The sequence below is a fragment of the Drosophila sechellia genome, chromosome 2L (genome assembly GCF_004382195.2).
Source record: "Drosophila sechellia strain sech25 chromosome 2L, ASM438219v1, whole genome shotgun sequence".
NCBI lineage: Eukaryota > Metazoa > Arthropoda > Insecta > Diptera > Drosophilidae > Drosophila > Drosophila sechellia.
Window position 1 is genome coordinate 11,561,336 of NC_045949.1, and position 14,361 is coordinate 11,575,696.

General features: G+C 44.2%; 2 protein-coding genes across 13 annotated transcripts in view; both read right to left on the reverse strand.

The window, feature by feature from the left end:
• Window positions 1-33: 33 nt before the first annotated feature.
• On the reverse strand, window positions 34-3,603 carry LOC6612188 (cyclin-Y-like protein 1). 2 transcript variants are annotated; one of them, XM_002036668.2, is made up of 3 exons: window positions 3,522-3,603; window positions 1,400-2,476; window positions 34-1,309 (listed from the first exon to the last, which is right to left on the reverse strand). In XM_002036668.2, exons 2-3 carry the CDS (start codon window positions 2,229-2,231, stop codon window positions 927-929), a joined length of 1,215 nt encoding a protein of 404 aa, XP_002036704.1. In that variant the 5' UTR covers window positions 2,232-2,476; window positions 3,522-3,603; the 3' UTR covers window positions 34-926. The 2 variants fall into 2 exon arrangements, with proteins under 2 accessions (XP_002036704.1, XP_032583741.1); XM_032727850.1 differs by lacking the exon at window positions 3,522-3,603 and adding an exon at window positions 3,122-3,436.
• Window positions 3,604-4,650: 1,047 nt separating this feature from the next.
• Window positions 4,651-14,361, reverse strand: part of LOC6612189 (calcium/calmodulin-dependent 3',5'-cyclic nucleotide phosphodiesterase 1) — a 114,031-nt gene continuing 104,320 nt past the window's right edge. For 10 of the 11 annotated variants that reach the window (XM_032727334.1, XM_032727329.1, XM_032727330.1 and 7 more), the window contains 3 exons: window positions 8,409-8,658; window positions 7,162-8,302; window positions 4,651-6,511 (listed from right to left, as the gene is read on the reverse strand). In XM_032727334.1, the coding sequence (XP_032583225.1) occupies window positions 6,363-6,511; window positions 7,162-8,302; window positions 8,409-8,658 (1,540 nt within the window). In that variant the 3' untranslated portion in view covers window positions 4,651-6,362. Of the gene's footprint in view, window positions 6,512-7,161; window positions 8,303-8,408; window positions 8,659-10,791; window positions 11,712-14,361 lie in introns of those variants that run through there. The other variant, XM_002036669.2, reaches the window with a different exon arrangement.

A 14,361-nucleotide genomic window follows, 5' to 3' on the forward strand; every position in this document is an offset into this window, starting at 1 on the left:
TTAATTTACTCACAAATCTTTTGGGTTAATATTGCGCTGTGCTCCTCGCATCTCTCGCTCGGATTTTGTTTGTTTTTCTAATGCTAAGAACCAAAAAACAAATCAACTTACCGCAGGCCGCGCCCCCAAAAAATCGTTTTGTGCCTGAAGCCTGACGCGGGGAAGCCGAATATCGTTCATCGTATAAAGCTAAATGGAAACTATATCAGAATCACACGAAATCATATTAAGTTATTAAGAAAAAATGGGTGCAAAGTAAACAAATTAAATTCGTAACAAATGTACAGGGAAATGTTTTTTTTTTGGGCGCGGACGCGCTAAGTAAATGACGATTTGGTGGCCGTGGCCAACCGTTGAGATTAAATTGCTTAGATGCCAGCTGATTAGGTGGCCAAGTCAATTACAATATTATTTAAGCCGTTTTGTACAAACAATTCTCTACTGTTCGGTTTAGGTTTCTGTTTCTCTTTCAGCTTCTGTGATCTTTCGTTTGGCAATTGGTTACGCGTTGCTGTAGTAGTACTTCTGTGTCTCTGTTTAAAATCATCATCCAAATCCTTGACTGCATCGGTAGTTTCGCTTACATACATCGATCGCATGTACATACGTAAAAAGTGGTCCTTAATTCGAGACGTGTGGTTAAAACGCTTTTCTTCGTGTATGTATATATGTATATAAGACTGTGATTCTTTCTGCACGCATTTGGGTGTTCCTTTCTTAGAGTGTGTGCTGGCTAAAAAGCCACCCGCAAAGCTTATGCAACCGGGTGGCCTACGAAATGTATCTGAATCTGTGTGCAAAACCTGATTCAGCGCTGAGCTACGGTTCTCCAATGACGTTCGATCGGACTACGGACTACAGAGTACGGATCTCTTGACTCATTGCTGCTGTTGGTTGGTTGTTCGGTTTTAGTAAGCTAATATAAATCACGATAGTATGGCCACGCTGCGTCGCGGCCCGCCCTGACTGATGTTGTCCATGGAGGACCACTTCTTGATCCCGTTCTTCAGTGCCTCGGCAGTGACCTTGTCCTGCATCACACGCGACATGGCCTCCAGCTTCTGGGCCCGCTCCTTGGACAGCGGCTCCGTGGGGAAGTTGAGCTCGTTGGCCTCGGCGAGCGTGCGCAGGTCGAAGTAGTATTTGGCGTACACCGAGGACGGCACATTGATATTGAACTGCAGCAGCTCGAGAAACTGGCGCTCCAGCTCGTTCATGTCCTCCACGGTGATGTCTTTGAGTATCTGGCAGTAATCCACATTCCAAACGGCCTGGTCATCCCACACCTTCGAGGCGAGGAGAATGGCACCTGCAGAAGATCAATTATAGATTAGTAAAAAATACCAAATAAGAGTTGTTATATATTCTAAATATCTGATGCTTGCTGCACTCCACTCACCCAACACCATGCGCTTCCAGTTGCAGGGTCCCACATCCAGCTCGGCGTAGGTGAGTAGCCGCTCCAGGTAGACTAGCGTGATGATCGCACACTCGGCCGTCAGCTGGGCGGCGTTGAAGAGCGTGCGCACGAACTTGTAGATCTGCCGGTGCTCCGGATTGTGCGTGTCGTAGTTATCCGGCACCTGGTCGTGGGTCAGCGGATGCAGCTTCTCGTCGAAGATGTCCAGCCGGCGATCCGATTGCCGATTCTTGATGTGATAGTAAATGGCCAGCGAGACACATTTGACCGTATTCTTAAGATTCGGCTGCGACACAGTGCTGTCGTCCAGATAGATCGTCGAGCAGGAAGAACTCTTCTTCATGCCGCCACCACCGCCGCAACTATTGCCACCGGGAGTACTGCCGCCGCCACCACCTCCTCCGCCGCCGCTGCCCGCCTGCTGGGCAATCTGCTGCTGCGATCGCTTGCGCGTCATGCCGCCGTTCTCCACCTTTGATCGTTCCAGGAACATGGTGGCTGCGGTGGGATCCACCGACGGATCTTCCTCGCCCTCCAGCGCCTCTCGCTCGGAGATGTGCTGCAGATTCTGCTGGTTCTCATAGTTGTCACCGCCGCCGCCCTGCTGATTCTGCTGCTGATTGTGGCCGTGATGATGGTGGTGCAGGTGCACCGCCGACGCGGATCCATGGTGGCCGTCCAGCTGGTGCTGTGACGTGTGCGGCGGATGACCCAGCTGGATGATCCGCTCCTCGAAGACGGGCGGCATGTCCTTCGACTTGCGGTCCGACTGCGGACTGGAGTACGCGCAGCACGAGTTCTTGTTGCCCATTTTGCCGTTTCGGATTGGTTCGGTTGGTCGGGCGCTCAATCTAAATGCAACTTGGCTTGGCACTCACTCGCTCGCTCGCTCGCTCTCTCTTGACTAGCGGATGGACCCCGGATACGGATCCTGCTCCTGGCAGTCGCTCACGCTCGGTTCTCGCTTTTGGCACTTGGTCGTCGTGCGTCTATGTCTATGGGCATGGCGCTGGAGTTTCTATCGCTCCACAATTACCGCTGCCCGTCGAGCGTTTGCTGCAAAGAATATATGTATGTAGATAACGCTTAGCCTCGGCTTTCATTCGATCTTATCTGCAAATCTGTTCTCATTCTCATCCCATAACCCATTATTAATAACACTGCCCTTTTTTGGGGCGGGAGCTATTCGATTTCAGAGAAGTTTTGACTACATTTAAACTATTGTTAATAAAAAATTCTAGTGCTTAGAATTTTAATATGATCTAAGTGATGGCATCCATTTACTATTGAAATAACCACAATATGCGGTTGATAAGACTGACTATTTGATTGATTTGAAAGTTTGGGGACACTTCTAACATATAAATTGTAGGGAAAGTCAGCTGTAGATATGATAATGACGTGAAACAAGTCACATGACGAAATCCAAATATGCCATGCATATAGAACATAGTCTAGGGTATTCCAGCATTCGATCTGCAAGCTGTGCTATTTTCACTATCTACCATTTATTTGCTCTGTTTATAGGCGGAATCGTTTTGGCTTAAAGGCCGGCCAGATTGTTGTGCGAAAAGTTAATTAACCCGCGACACGACACACTGGCCACCAAGTTGCCTAATTTGGCGAGGTCTTTTGCTTTAGTTTCGCCGATTTCTTGTTTTCTGTGTGGGGAGCACGACTCTGCCTTCCTCTTCTTCTTACCATTTCTGGGAGGGGCGGGGCGGCAGCGAAGCTTTTGACTTTGTTTACGGCGCGGAAGGCCGGAGCTATTGGATAATTTGTCACCGGGTGGGCAGCTGATTGCCCAGTTCCTAGATTCCTTACTATCACTGCTCAAATCACTTGAATTGTTTTTCCCCGCACATTAATCATTGCAGTGAATGAATGAATGAACGCTGGCGCCGCAGTCGACGCCGGCGGCGCTGCTCGGCCTCTGCCCGGAGAAACACCCACGAATGGCCACAAAATCGGGATTATTTTGAGATTGAGCCTAGTTGGTGGCTATCTCACTGATGAGGCGATGGCCGCCAGTTGGGCGAGCTACTAGTGCAACACTTTTCACACATCTTTCGTGTTTTTCTCGCGTTTTTTGTTTAATTACCTGCTCGAAAATGAAATGTATCGTATTTTATAAATATCGATAGATATCAGTGCAGGTGTGGCCGTTGATGGTTAGCACAAACACACCATCCGGCTAATAGATGGCATTTTTTGATATAAAAATATCAGATAAATGCTCTAGTGCCTAGTTTTAAAAACATTGCGAAACTCTTAAATATTGGTAATAAGTGATAAATTAGTCCTTGAAATATAAGATCATTCACAGTTTCCATAATAATAACAAAAGGGCACATAATAGGGGAATGTAAGCAAGTCGATAAGTAAAGTACTGAAACGCCACTTATCGATATCACAATTATGACTAGGTGGCAGCACTAAATTTAAAAAAGGGCGGGCTTTTAATTAAATAAAAATTGTAGTGATGTTTAAGCTCCTCCTTTTCAATAAAACAAAATCAAACCGTCCCCATTTAGGTTTAATAAGAATTTTTATTAGTATATTAAAAGTCATATGGTGTTATTATAATTTACTTGAAAGTATTTCGTAATAAGCATACATCTCAGCCATATACCCTTTATCTCAAATACTTGTTTGCAATTTTTAGACCATCGCCGTTAGTTTATGCATATTTAATGTTGAGTTTAACATAGTAGGAAAATTAAAAACGTTTCATTAGTAGGCTTTTGTTTCGAGATAACTTGTAAAGTACACAATTAGTTCGCTTATACGATATATAAATAACTGGGCTAGAAATGAACAGATGAAACAAAGTTATTTACAGATCTCAGTAATATGCGATTCCTTCGGTTTTTAGTTGGTGTGGGATGGCTACTGTATTCCCTTTAGTTAGAGTACATTCCGCTAATATACTACATCTTTTTGCATCCTGTGCAAGTTGTATTTACACAAAATGTATTTTTTGTATATTTTTTTTTTCATTAGGGGCTTTATAGTTAAGTAGTTTATATTTATTATTTAAATGTAATGATTGCTTTCAACTTATTTACCGTATGCAAGTGTGTATTTCATATTGTTCCATCCGCTAAGTTTCTCTCGTTAACAAGTTTGCACATCGGCCGGAACTATATAATATGTCTATGTGTGTGTTAATGATACTACTAGACTACTTTTTGCTAATAACATTGAATCGTAAACCTCATATATATATATCCGTTTGCATACGTTCGATTAGTGTTTCTGTGGATTTCTCATTTTTCAACAGAGATAAATAACAACTTTTTCAGTTTTTTTTTTGGTTTTGATCGAGGGTCTGCAGCCTAACGCTATATTAATCAGGACTTTGTACAGATTTTCGAGAGAGGTCGCTATATATATATATGTATATATACGATATATGCATGCGCATCGCTTTGAGCGTTCAAGTTTGATATACACTAACATACACTGTTTGTTCAATAATATTTACGGTCCGCATAATAGGTATTCTGGCGCTATATTTATCCCATTAATGGTTAGGAGTAGATTAATCTGCTGTGTACGTTTATTTGTTCTGTTCGTGTTTGTCTTTAATTTGTGGCTATGGCTACTAGTAGACATCCGCTATACACATCTGCACCACGATTTGTTCGTACATTTATCGACTACCTTAATAAAGCTATGATCCCAATTTCAGCTGATAATTTGGTACCTTACTGCTAAGCACTTTTACCACTGCCCTTTGACTTTCGCTCACCGGCTTTTCCACCTCGAATTTCCCAACGATTTCCGCTTGTTTTCGCCCTGCTCAAATTGGTAAAGAGCAGTGGTAAATCTTAAAAGAATGGTCCCGCTATCAGACATTTTGAAAAACGTTTGAAAACATTTCAAGTTGATTAAGGAAAAGAAAAACCGAAACGAAAGGAAATCAAATCCTCCTGCGACTCAAGCCCTCCACTTGCTGCTCTCACTTTTGTCCCGCGCTCACGTATAAAAATAAATATGTTTTGTAGAAACGTGACTATTATATTCTTAACAATACATATTATATATCCCATCGTATAGGTAGCTATGTGCATTTGTAGAGTGGAAAGTTTTCGAAATCCTTGCCTTCTTCTTGGTTTTTTTTTTTTTTTTTTGTGAGGAAAGTCTGTTAGGGGTTGGTGTAGAGTATATACAAGTCGTATAGCTAGTTGTCAGGTATTTTTTGGTTTAGCTTTTAGTTAGGTACTTAATATCTAGACAGATCGACGCGTCTGTCGTCCCTTCCTTGAAAAACCACTCGTTAAATTGAGCAATTCGAATGCTTGGTAAATGCAAACACACAAAACTAAGGGCGAAAGTAAAAAGGTGGAAACGATTACAAAAATATATATGTATTTAATTAGAAACGAAATTGCGTACATCGAACTTAGACAAATCATACGATAAATTCCACATTTGACTAAAACTAATCAAGTACAACACAAGTACAACTGAATTCTAAATATAAATGCTCGCAAAGAACCAACAAACTCACAACAAATTTCAGTTGAACTCCTCGCTATTTACATCTACGCGTTCCTTTTATTTCTCCACTGTTCGTTTGTATTTGTGCTTGGCCCTAATATTTTCATAAATTTTCTTCTGTTTTTCAATTTGATTTCCCCTTTGCAACAACAAAGTAAACAGTATTTATACATATATATCGATATTAATGTACCTATGTGTATAGATGATGTACGTTAATTCTAACTCTACCACAATTCACATAGAGAGCGCATTTGAAGCGTTTTGTTATCAATATTCTAGGCTGATTCTAAGCTTAGTAAACAATATTCTTGCAGCTTCGTTCGTTCCTCGGTTTCTCTCAGTGTAGCCATCAAAGTTTCCTCTTGTGTTCCGTTTTTCCGCATTCGTTTCGGTTTCAGTTGGCCGCTGGCCGCCAGGTGGCGCTGTTGCCCCCTTAGTCTGCAGCGCCATCTGCCGGATCCGCAGCTACCTCACTCTGCTCGCCATCGGCCGCTTCCGTTTCCGGCTTGCTTTCCTCCGCTTCCGCCGCCGCTGCAGCTGCAGCTTCCTCCGCTGCGGTGGCCAAAGCCCGAGCCTCGGCATCTGAAAACAGGAGAATTTTTAATTTTCCAATTCCTCACTGCATAAGTTAATTAAGCATAAATTGCACTATTTTCCACAGCACTTACAGACTGCTTTAGACCATAATTTGTTTCAGATCATGGAAGCTGTTACTTATTATATTTAAAATTGAAATAAGTGTAAATCATGTATAAGGAAGAAAATAAATACAAATTCCAACTTAAAATTCAAAGGACTTTTAAGCAAAAATCATCTTTAACTTCAGAGCAAACTTGATGGCACATAACTTCCCGCCAAATCCTTCAATTCCTCTCTCATCATCTACTTTAAATCGTAATAGGATTGGGCTTGTCTTGGGAATGGAGGAGGATAGGGGCTCCTGATTCTTGATGCCTAATGACCGCTCTTTCGGCGCCGTTCTATCAGCTCTGCGTAAGAAGGTTTATGCATGAATAATAAACGCCCATTGGCAGGCGGCAGATCAAAGCGAAGGACAGGTCAAACTCAATTAGCGCTCTTAATGTGACTACAAAAAGCGGCCGAATCGCCAGGCAATTAATATGATAATGAAAGCGCACTACACTGAGAACTACGCATGAAATTGGCATTTCACGAATATCTCTTTACTTCTAAGTCTGCACTTTATATTTGCCTCAGTGCATTGAACTCACCTTTGACGGCCTGCTCCTTCCATATCCGCTTGTTCTCCACCAGACAGGTGAGCCACGGCTTGGGTATGTTGAACTTGGAGGCGGTGGTGCCGGTGACACTCTTGCGGGCGAGGCACTCGGCAGCGGTGGTCTTGGCCTCGGTGCGATGATCCCGTGGCTTGTCCATGCTGGGCGTGATTCCCGAGTTGGGTATGACGATCGCCGAGTTCGTCGTGGAGTTAGCGGTCGTCTCGTGCTCCACCAGAGTGGCGGGCTTGGACTTGTTCATCGGCGCAATGGGCGCCAGTATGAGCTCCAGCATGTCGGACATGACGCCCATGCTGGGCTCCACGATGAAGTCGATGAAACAGATCTGCGACTCGGCCACCAACGTGTTGTTGCGATCACACAGCGGACTGAAGGGCAAGCCCAGCTCCTTCTCGAGGTCGCCTTGGCGGAAGAACTCCTCCAGTAGCAGCATCGTCCAGCGATGATGGACGCCCCACTGCTTGGCCGGATGCGAGATGTCGCAGCAGTGGAGCACCAGGGACAGCACCTTCTGCTTGTCAATGGTCGCCTCCTGGAGCGTCAGCAGCTGGCGCATGGCCTTCATCTGCTGGAAGTGATTGGTCATATCGGTGCCGAGTACCATTTCGATGACCAGACCGCGCAGTTCGCGGAACTCCTCGCGCGACAAATGCGACAGTATGTTGTACTCATCCTCGCGCAGCAGCCGGAAACTGGCGCTGGCATGATGATTCTCCAGCACAGCCCGATCGTTGTACAGCAGAGCCGTCTCCGAACCGGACATCACATGGAAGTTATTGGTGGTGCCGGTGTGCTCGTAATCGTGGAGCAGGGCGGCCAGCAGCGAGGCGAAGATCTCCAGGTCCGTCAGCCAGTTCATCAGACCCGTGTTGCACAGGCAGTAGTGGATCGTCTGCATCACGTCCACGGCGTGCAGATTGTTATGATACGGATTCCGATACCGGCAGTAGCCCTCCTCCACGCGATGCAGGAACGCCTCCAGAATTCCAGGCGCAATCTTGAACTTGTGGATCGAGCCGTAGCGGTTGAAGAGCTCATAGGCCACGTACTTCACCACCTGGCCACTGGCCGCCTCCGTCAGGGCGAACACATCAAAGGTCCAGTCGTCCAGGTTCTGTGGCGGATTATTAAGTTGGTAAGGGACGCGTTTTAGATGCGAAAGAGTAAGAAGGGGTTCGCGTTGTATTGAATGACTACTGTGTATGGTATGGAGCACCCACCTTGAGCAGCCTGACCACGTCCGGTGGGAAGGCCGTTAGGGCCGAGCTGGAGACGCGCCGGTACATGCGGTCCACGAAGATGCCAGCACGGATGGCGTGGGCCACCGAACGGAATTTGGGCTTCTCGTCGCTCTTGCGCCGGCTGGTGGCCATCTGGCGGGTGAAGGTGGAGGCCAGCCACTCGCGCACCTCCGGCGGCACTGCATCCGGCTGCACCTCCGACAGCTCATCGTCCTCGTCGGCCAGGCGCCTGTTTGTAGAACAACCCGGATGGTTGGGGTTGGAGTGGAAAAGAGAATCATATGTTAGTTGAAATGCATTAAAAGGGATTTTCCGGGTTAATCGGTTACCAAAACAATACTCAGTAAATGTACAAAAATGAAAACCGAATCTTAAGTTGGTTAAGTCTGCTTTCGAGTTCGACAAGCTGTAGCTAAGTTCAACTTAAAATGAAAGCCAAGTTTAAAAACAATCAAAACTTAAAAGGAAACCAAGTTTCGGTGTTGATTAAAATTTTGTACGTAAAAAAAGGAAAGTTTTTTTTTTCGTGTTTTCGGGGTAGAAAGAAAGTTTAGTGTTTTGTATAGTATAAAAGTTAGTATTAGTGAGCGCAGGAAAATAAGTAGTTTCACTTGGTTAGAGCAACAATTACAGATACAGATAGTTACATTTATACGCTATATATTTGCAGTAGCTAGTTAACATCTCAAAAAGTTTGTGGGTGTGGTTGGGTGGGAGGGGCAAAGTGGGTGGTGCAAAAGTTGCTACTATGCAAAGGCTAACAAGAGCATGCTTCGTGGGGCATGTGGCAAGTGGCATGTGTGTGGTGCTTGTGTGAGTGCGAGTGTGTGTATTTTATGGTGGCGACTCAACGGATTGTCTTAATTGCATTCCAAGTATCTGTGCATATTATGTGCAACATTTAAAAAACGAGAACAGCAACTGCAACAGAATTTCGTGCTCGGTACGGCCGGTTTCACTTGCCAAAGTCACCAACTGGCCCACAAAAGCATCCCAAGTCTTCCTGATTGGCTCCGGAACTCGCCGCCCACACTGGCCCACCCACGCACAGTTGGCGAAATCCGTAGTAATTGGCCCTATCAATGTCGCTCCTTTTTACCAGGAACCCAATCAATGCATTCCCTTGACAACAAGATGAATAACCCCCCGACCATTCATTTGTGTGCTTGTCCCATCTCGAAATTCTTAAAATTACGTAAGTGGATGAAAGACAACCCACATTATTACCAAAAAGTTGTGCAAGAAATGATAGATAGATATATTAAATTATTATAGATACACTTAATACATAAAGTTTAATGATTTGAATTTGCCAAAGTACTAGACATATTTTTTGGATTTTTTGGAATCACATTAATGTTAGTAATAATTATAATTTGGCCAAGAGCTCAAAGTATAGGATGACAAAAATGGTGAATATTAAATTTCTATTATAACTTCAAACGAAGATGACAGTTTTCTTAGAAAATTATTTTCCTCTCATTACGTGCCATTTTCCTTCTACCCACAATATGAAAGCACTTTAACCTAAATCTCAGCTAAAAAGTGAGTGGAAAAAGAGGGGACAAGTGACTTAAGCCAATTAGCGAATGATTCAATTATGGTTAATTACACTAACTTCAGAGCTCAGTCAGTGGCCCCATCTGCATCTCTGCTCACAAATAATCTAGACTTTGCACACGATTTCTAGCCAGGATTCGCGAGTAGCTCTTGGCCTAGTGGGTTAACTTGAGATGATGGCATCACGGTTGGTTGGGCGAACCACGACATGAATTCCGAACTAAAGAAAGCGGTTAGCTTAAGTGGGCCAGGGTTTTTAATAAATTTAATCAATTTTAAACTGTGTGGTGAAAAGGAGTATCACAAGCTGGTTTTTTGCACAGCTAATTCACTTTTTGATGTCTGATAACCATCACAAGATAGTAGATACTGATTTCACTTAAAGATCTTGCAACCATTGTGTAGCCTTCACTTTTGTGTGATACCCTTTCATCCTGATCCCATAATTCCCCAACTGAAGTCCCCAAAACTGGGTGTCCTTCATCCCTTTGCAGGACACTGCCCATAAAGTGCGGCGAGTAAGTGTCATGTGGATTTATTCTCTGTGCACTTCCTACCAATGTTGCGGTTGGTCTATATATTTTGCAGCTATATAAATTCACTCGGCTTTTCAGACACTTTGTGTGTGTGGGTTTTTTTTCGGTTTTTGGTTTGTTGCAGTAGAATTACGGCGTATTTAATACCATTCGCTCAGCATGGCATGCTCCACTTCGGACACACAGAACATAGTTAGTGTCTATCGTATGGGGATCTTGGTTTTATGGCTTAATGAAATCCTTGACTGGATATGGCAAGATCGCACCTTTTCTTCTTCTCCTGCGTCTCCTTGGCGCGATACTGAATGATGAACTGTATCAGCTCGACGGTGATGACGCTTTGTCGGCTGCTTTCACGCCTCAGACGACTCATGGCGCGAACGGCGACGACGACCACGACCACGGTAATGACGGTCAGCCGGCTGGAGCGGCTCGCCGATGGCTCCTCAGATACAGATACAGATACAGATACAGATACTCCTGTTGGCTCGGGCTCAGGCTCAGATACAACACCCTCCTCGCTGCTCGGACCCGGTTCGTACATGGAATTCAGCTGGAGGTTGACTTTGTGGCAATGTCGTGCCCGCTTTTTTGGCACTCGATTAATTTAATACATCACTTTCACTTGGACATTTTTCGGGGGGAGGGGGACGGGTGGGGTTGCTCTGCTCTATTAGGCCGACAAATTTCACTGGCACTTCACTCTCGTAATTAGCTGGCCAGAAAAACAAAATGCGCTTTTAATAACGGCGGAATAGCAAATATTTGTGCAGCACGCTTTTTTTCGGGTATTTCCTCTACTTTTTTTTCGCTTTTCGAATATTCTTTCTTGTTGCCGCTCGTTGCTGGAATTTTTGTGTACTTTGCCCGTTGCGAGTTAAATTTAAACTGAGCGAAAAAAAAGTAACCGCAAACGGTTGGCGAAATTTTGCCACAGAAAGAGCCATTCCCAGTTAGTTCGCCAGAGTTGCGTGATCCTGGGAGTCGTCCGCGGAGTCCTGCCCCAGCTGGATTGCGTGTACATGGTGCGGCACACGCCAACTGCAGGAGGAGTTTAAGGCCGGCGGAAAAATGGAAAACTCGGAGTAAACTGTGCTAGCTGGCCCATATCAATTATGTCAGCAGTAGGACATCGCCGAGTCATGCCAAGCCCAACGCTCAACTATTATTATGTAGCAAAAGGCCAGGCACTGAGAGAAATATCTGATGTGGTTCGCAGCTAAATTCCCAGAGCTTCATAGTAGATTTGTAGTATACTATACCAAGTTAGCTGAAACTCTAATGCTTTGTTTTTACTAGATATAAAGCTTTAAGTTGATAGTTTTTAGTTATCTCGTAACCTTTTTCTAAATATCAGTTAGCGCCTTTTTATTGTTTCAATACCATCTAATTGTATAGCCCCTTCTTTTCTGCCAGCGTATTCCCTAGCCGGATCTAGTCCACTCGAGCGTGTATATTTATACTATTTACCACAAAACAATTACACAAAATGCTAAGAGGCATCCACGAAACAATAGCAACAAAGTATCCTTTTCCTAAGGATGAACGGTAATAACCAGCAGAAGTCGTGGGAATAACCGGAGCCTGATAAACACGACAACGTCACGAATTCATTTAACCAGAATTCGTAGCAGCTAGCAGCAAAAGTATCTGTGTCTGAAAGTAACTTCTGTTCTTCGTGGGCCTTGGCGTTTGCCTTTTGTTTAATGACTTTCCACCAACATTTCCCTCCTGGCTTTTCATGCCATTTTTATGGCCAAGGAATGGGGGCTTGAGGGCATTTTTTGGGTGGGTGACTACCTAGTCATGAAACTTTCGGCCCAATTCTTTTTGCCAATTGCATTCAGCATTTTCTTTTGATTCAATTTTCATTTCTCGAGCGTGCGGCGGCAAATTGCGTGCTGCGGCGTTTGCTAAAATAAATTGCATCAGTTATTGGCACATTTGCATGATTTCTCCATAAGCATTTTCCACCCGCTCCATTTTCAATATGCAGTTGGCCAGCACGCGAGCTTTAATCGTGGGGAAAATGGCTTAAAGCCTGCAACAGGTTGCAGTTGAATGGGAATAAGTGCAGCTGCAAGTGCATGCAACAGATATTTTATACTTTTTCTAAGTTGAATTTTAAACTAGCTAACTTCTTTTTTGCTAAATTGTACTTTTCTGCTTAACTACACAAAATGTGTAGCCCAAAGCTTTAACTTTGAAAATGGTTCTTTAATGTCTTTTGGACTTTAGAGTTTAGTTTTTTTGGGGTCATTTTGGTGAAGGCAGATGTAGCTGGCTGGGGCCAAAAACGATGTCGCTACTGCCCCATAAAGGGGCAATGATAATCCGCCCAACCACCCACTTTGTCCGGGAAACATGCTACTTAATAGTTATGCGTGCAATTTCCTGTACTTGTGCCCCAAGCGTTTTGTCCTTGCTCCCAGGATGTTGTTGTTGTGGGGGCACATTCCTGGTTGTCATCGCCATCGGAGGCACACGGGAAATTGCTGGCAAATTGACAGCTTTGTTTAGTGCCAATGATTTTGCGTCGGCGGCTGCTTTTTTGAAAAACCACCCACGAAATCGGCTCACATGTCCCATTGGCCTCGGCCAACCCAATCCCAAATATTTATGGAATGGGCGGAGATTGCGCAAGGACGGACGTGTAACATAATACAAAAGCCAGGGGGATAGATAACCTGGCAAAAATACGGCGAGGGGTGCTTCAAGAGTTCCCACAAGCTAAGCCGAAGTAGCTTAAAATCGAAGTTGAAAGGAGCATGTTTCAATTGGTATAGAGATAGAAAGCTGATGTGTCTTATATACATTTTTTCTAGAAATATATATTTATATTACAAATATGATAATAAGTTAAAAACAAATATTTCCAACATTTTTTTATAAGATTTACTATTGTAGTATGCACACATATCGGTTAACCACTGTATTCATAATATACAATCACATTGTAGCACTCTGTTGCAATGTGAACATAAACAGTTCAGCCCAAGCGTATGTTGAGGGCAACGTACCAAATTTGCATGATCAGCAGTACTCACGCTGGCCAAGCGCTGACCGCTAATATGTGTGCCTATAGCACCCCTCCTCCAGCACCGTCGCTCGGCGACAATATATATATATGTAGGAAACGCAAATAAGCGTCGCTGCGCTGCAGGCTATGCCGGCAGCGCTGCTCCTCGACTTAGGCTAAGAAACCATTGTATTTAGATCGCCAAATCAATTGACGAATTAACTTCGAATGGAGCGGGACCTTCCCTGCTCCTACAAATAAATAAAAAGTGAATTCAAGCTAATTAAATAAATCTTTCAACTGGGTGATACAACATGGCGGCCGTGACAGGACACGTATAAGCTGTGGCAGAAGAAAAAAAAACTTTTGACCACGCAACAACTTCAACGAACAACTGGAGCGGAGAAACAATGATCTGAGTGAGTAGAGTGTGAGTGTGATGGGTAAAAACAGGGGCGGAGTTCGAAATAAAGCAAAGAAGAGAATAGCGCACCTAAAGTGGCTATTATATACGAACACTCCACCGCCAGTATGGTCGAAAGCTCAAAAACTACAAGCCGAGCTAGACCACTACGTCAAATTTCTAAATGAAACAAGCCCAACCACACCCGCTCACTCAGTAAATGAAATAAAATGCATACCAAAAATTAATAATATTCAAAATACCCAGCCGAAAAGCCTTCCGGAATTTAAGAAGATCTGCCCGAAGGACTGCGAGGGACCCCTGTTCACACCACATTGTGAACGCACTTGCAGGCATTGCAACACCGGCACCCAACACTAACAAGAGGACGTTATCATCAACGTGGTGAGCAGC

Excerpts from the sequence above, each read along its gene's own strand:
- LOC6612188 (XM_002036668.2), bottom strand. The coding sequence starts at position 2,231 with ATGGGCAACAAGAACTCGTGCTGCGCGTACTCCAGTCCGCAGTCGGAC. Across the intron at positions 1,310-1,399 it reads CTGGAAGCGCATGGTGTTGG|GTGCCATTCTCCTCGCCTCG; the intron begins GTGAGTGGAGTG and ends GATCTTCTGCAG.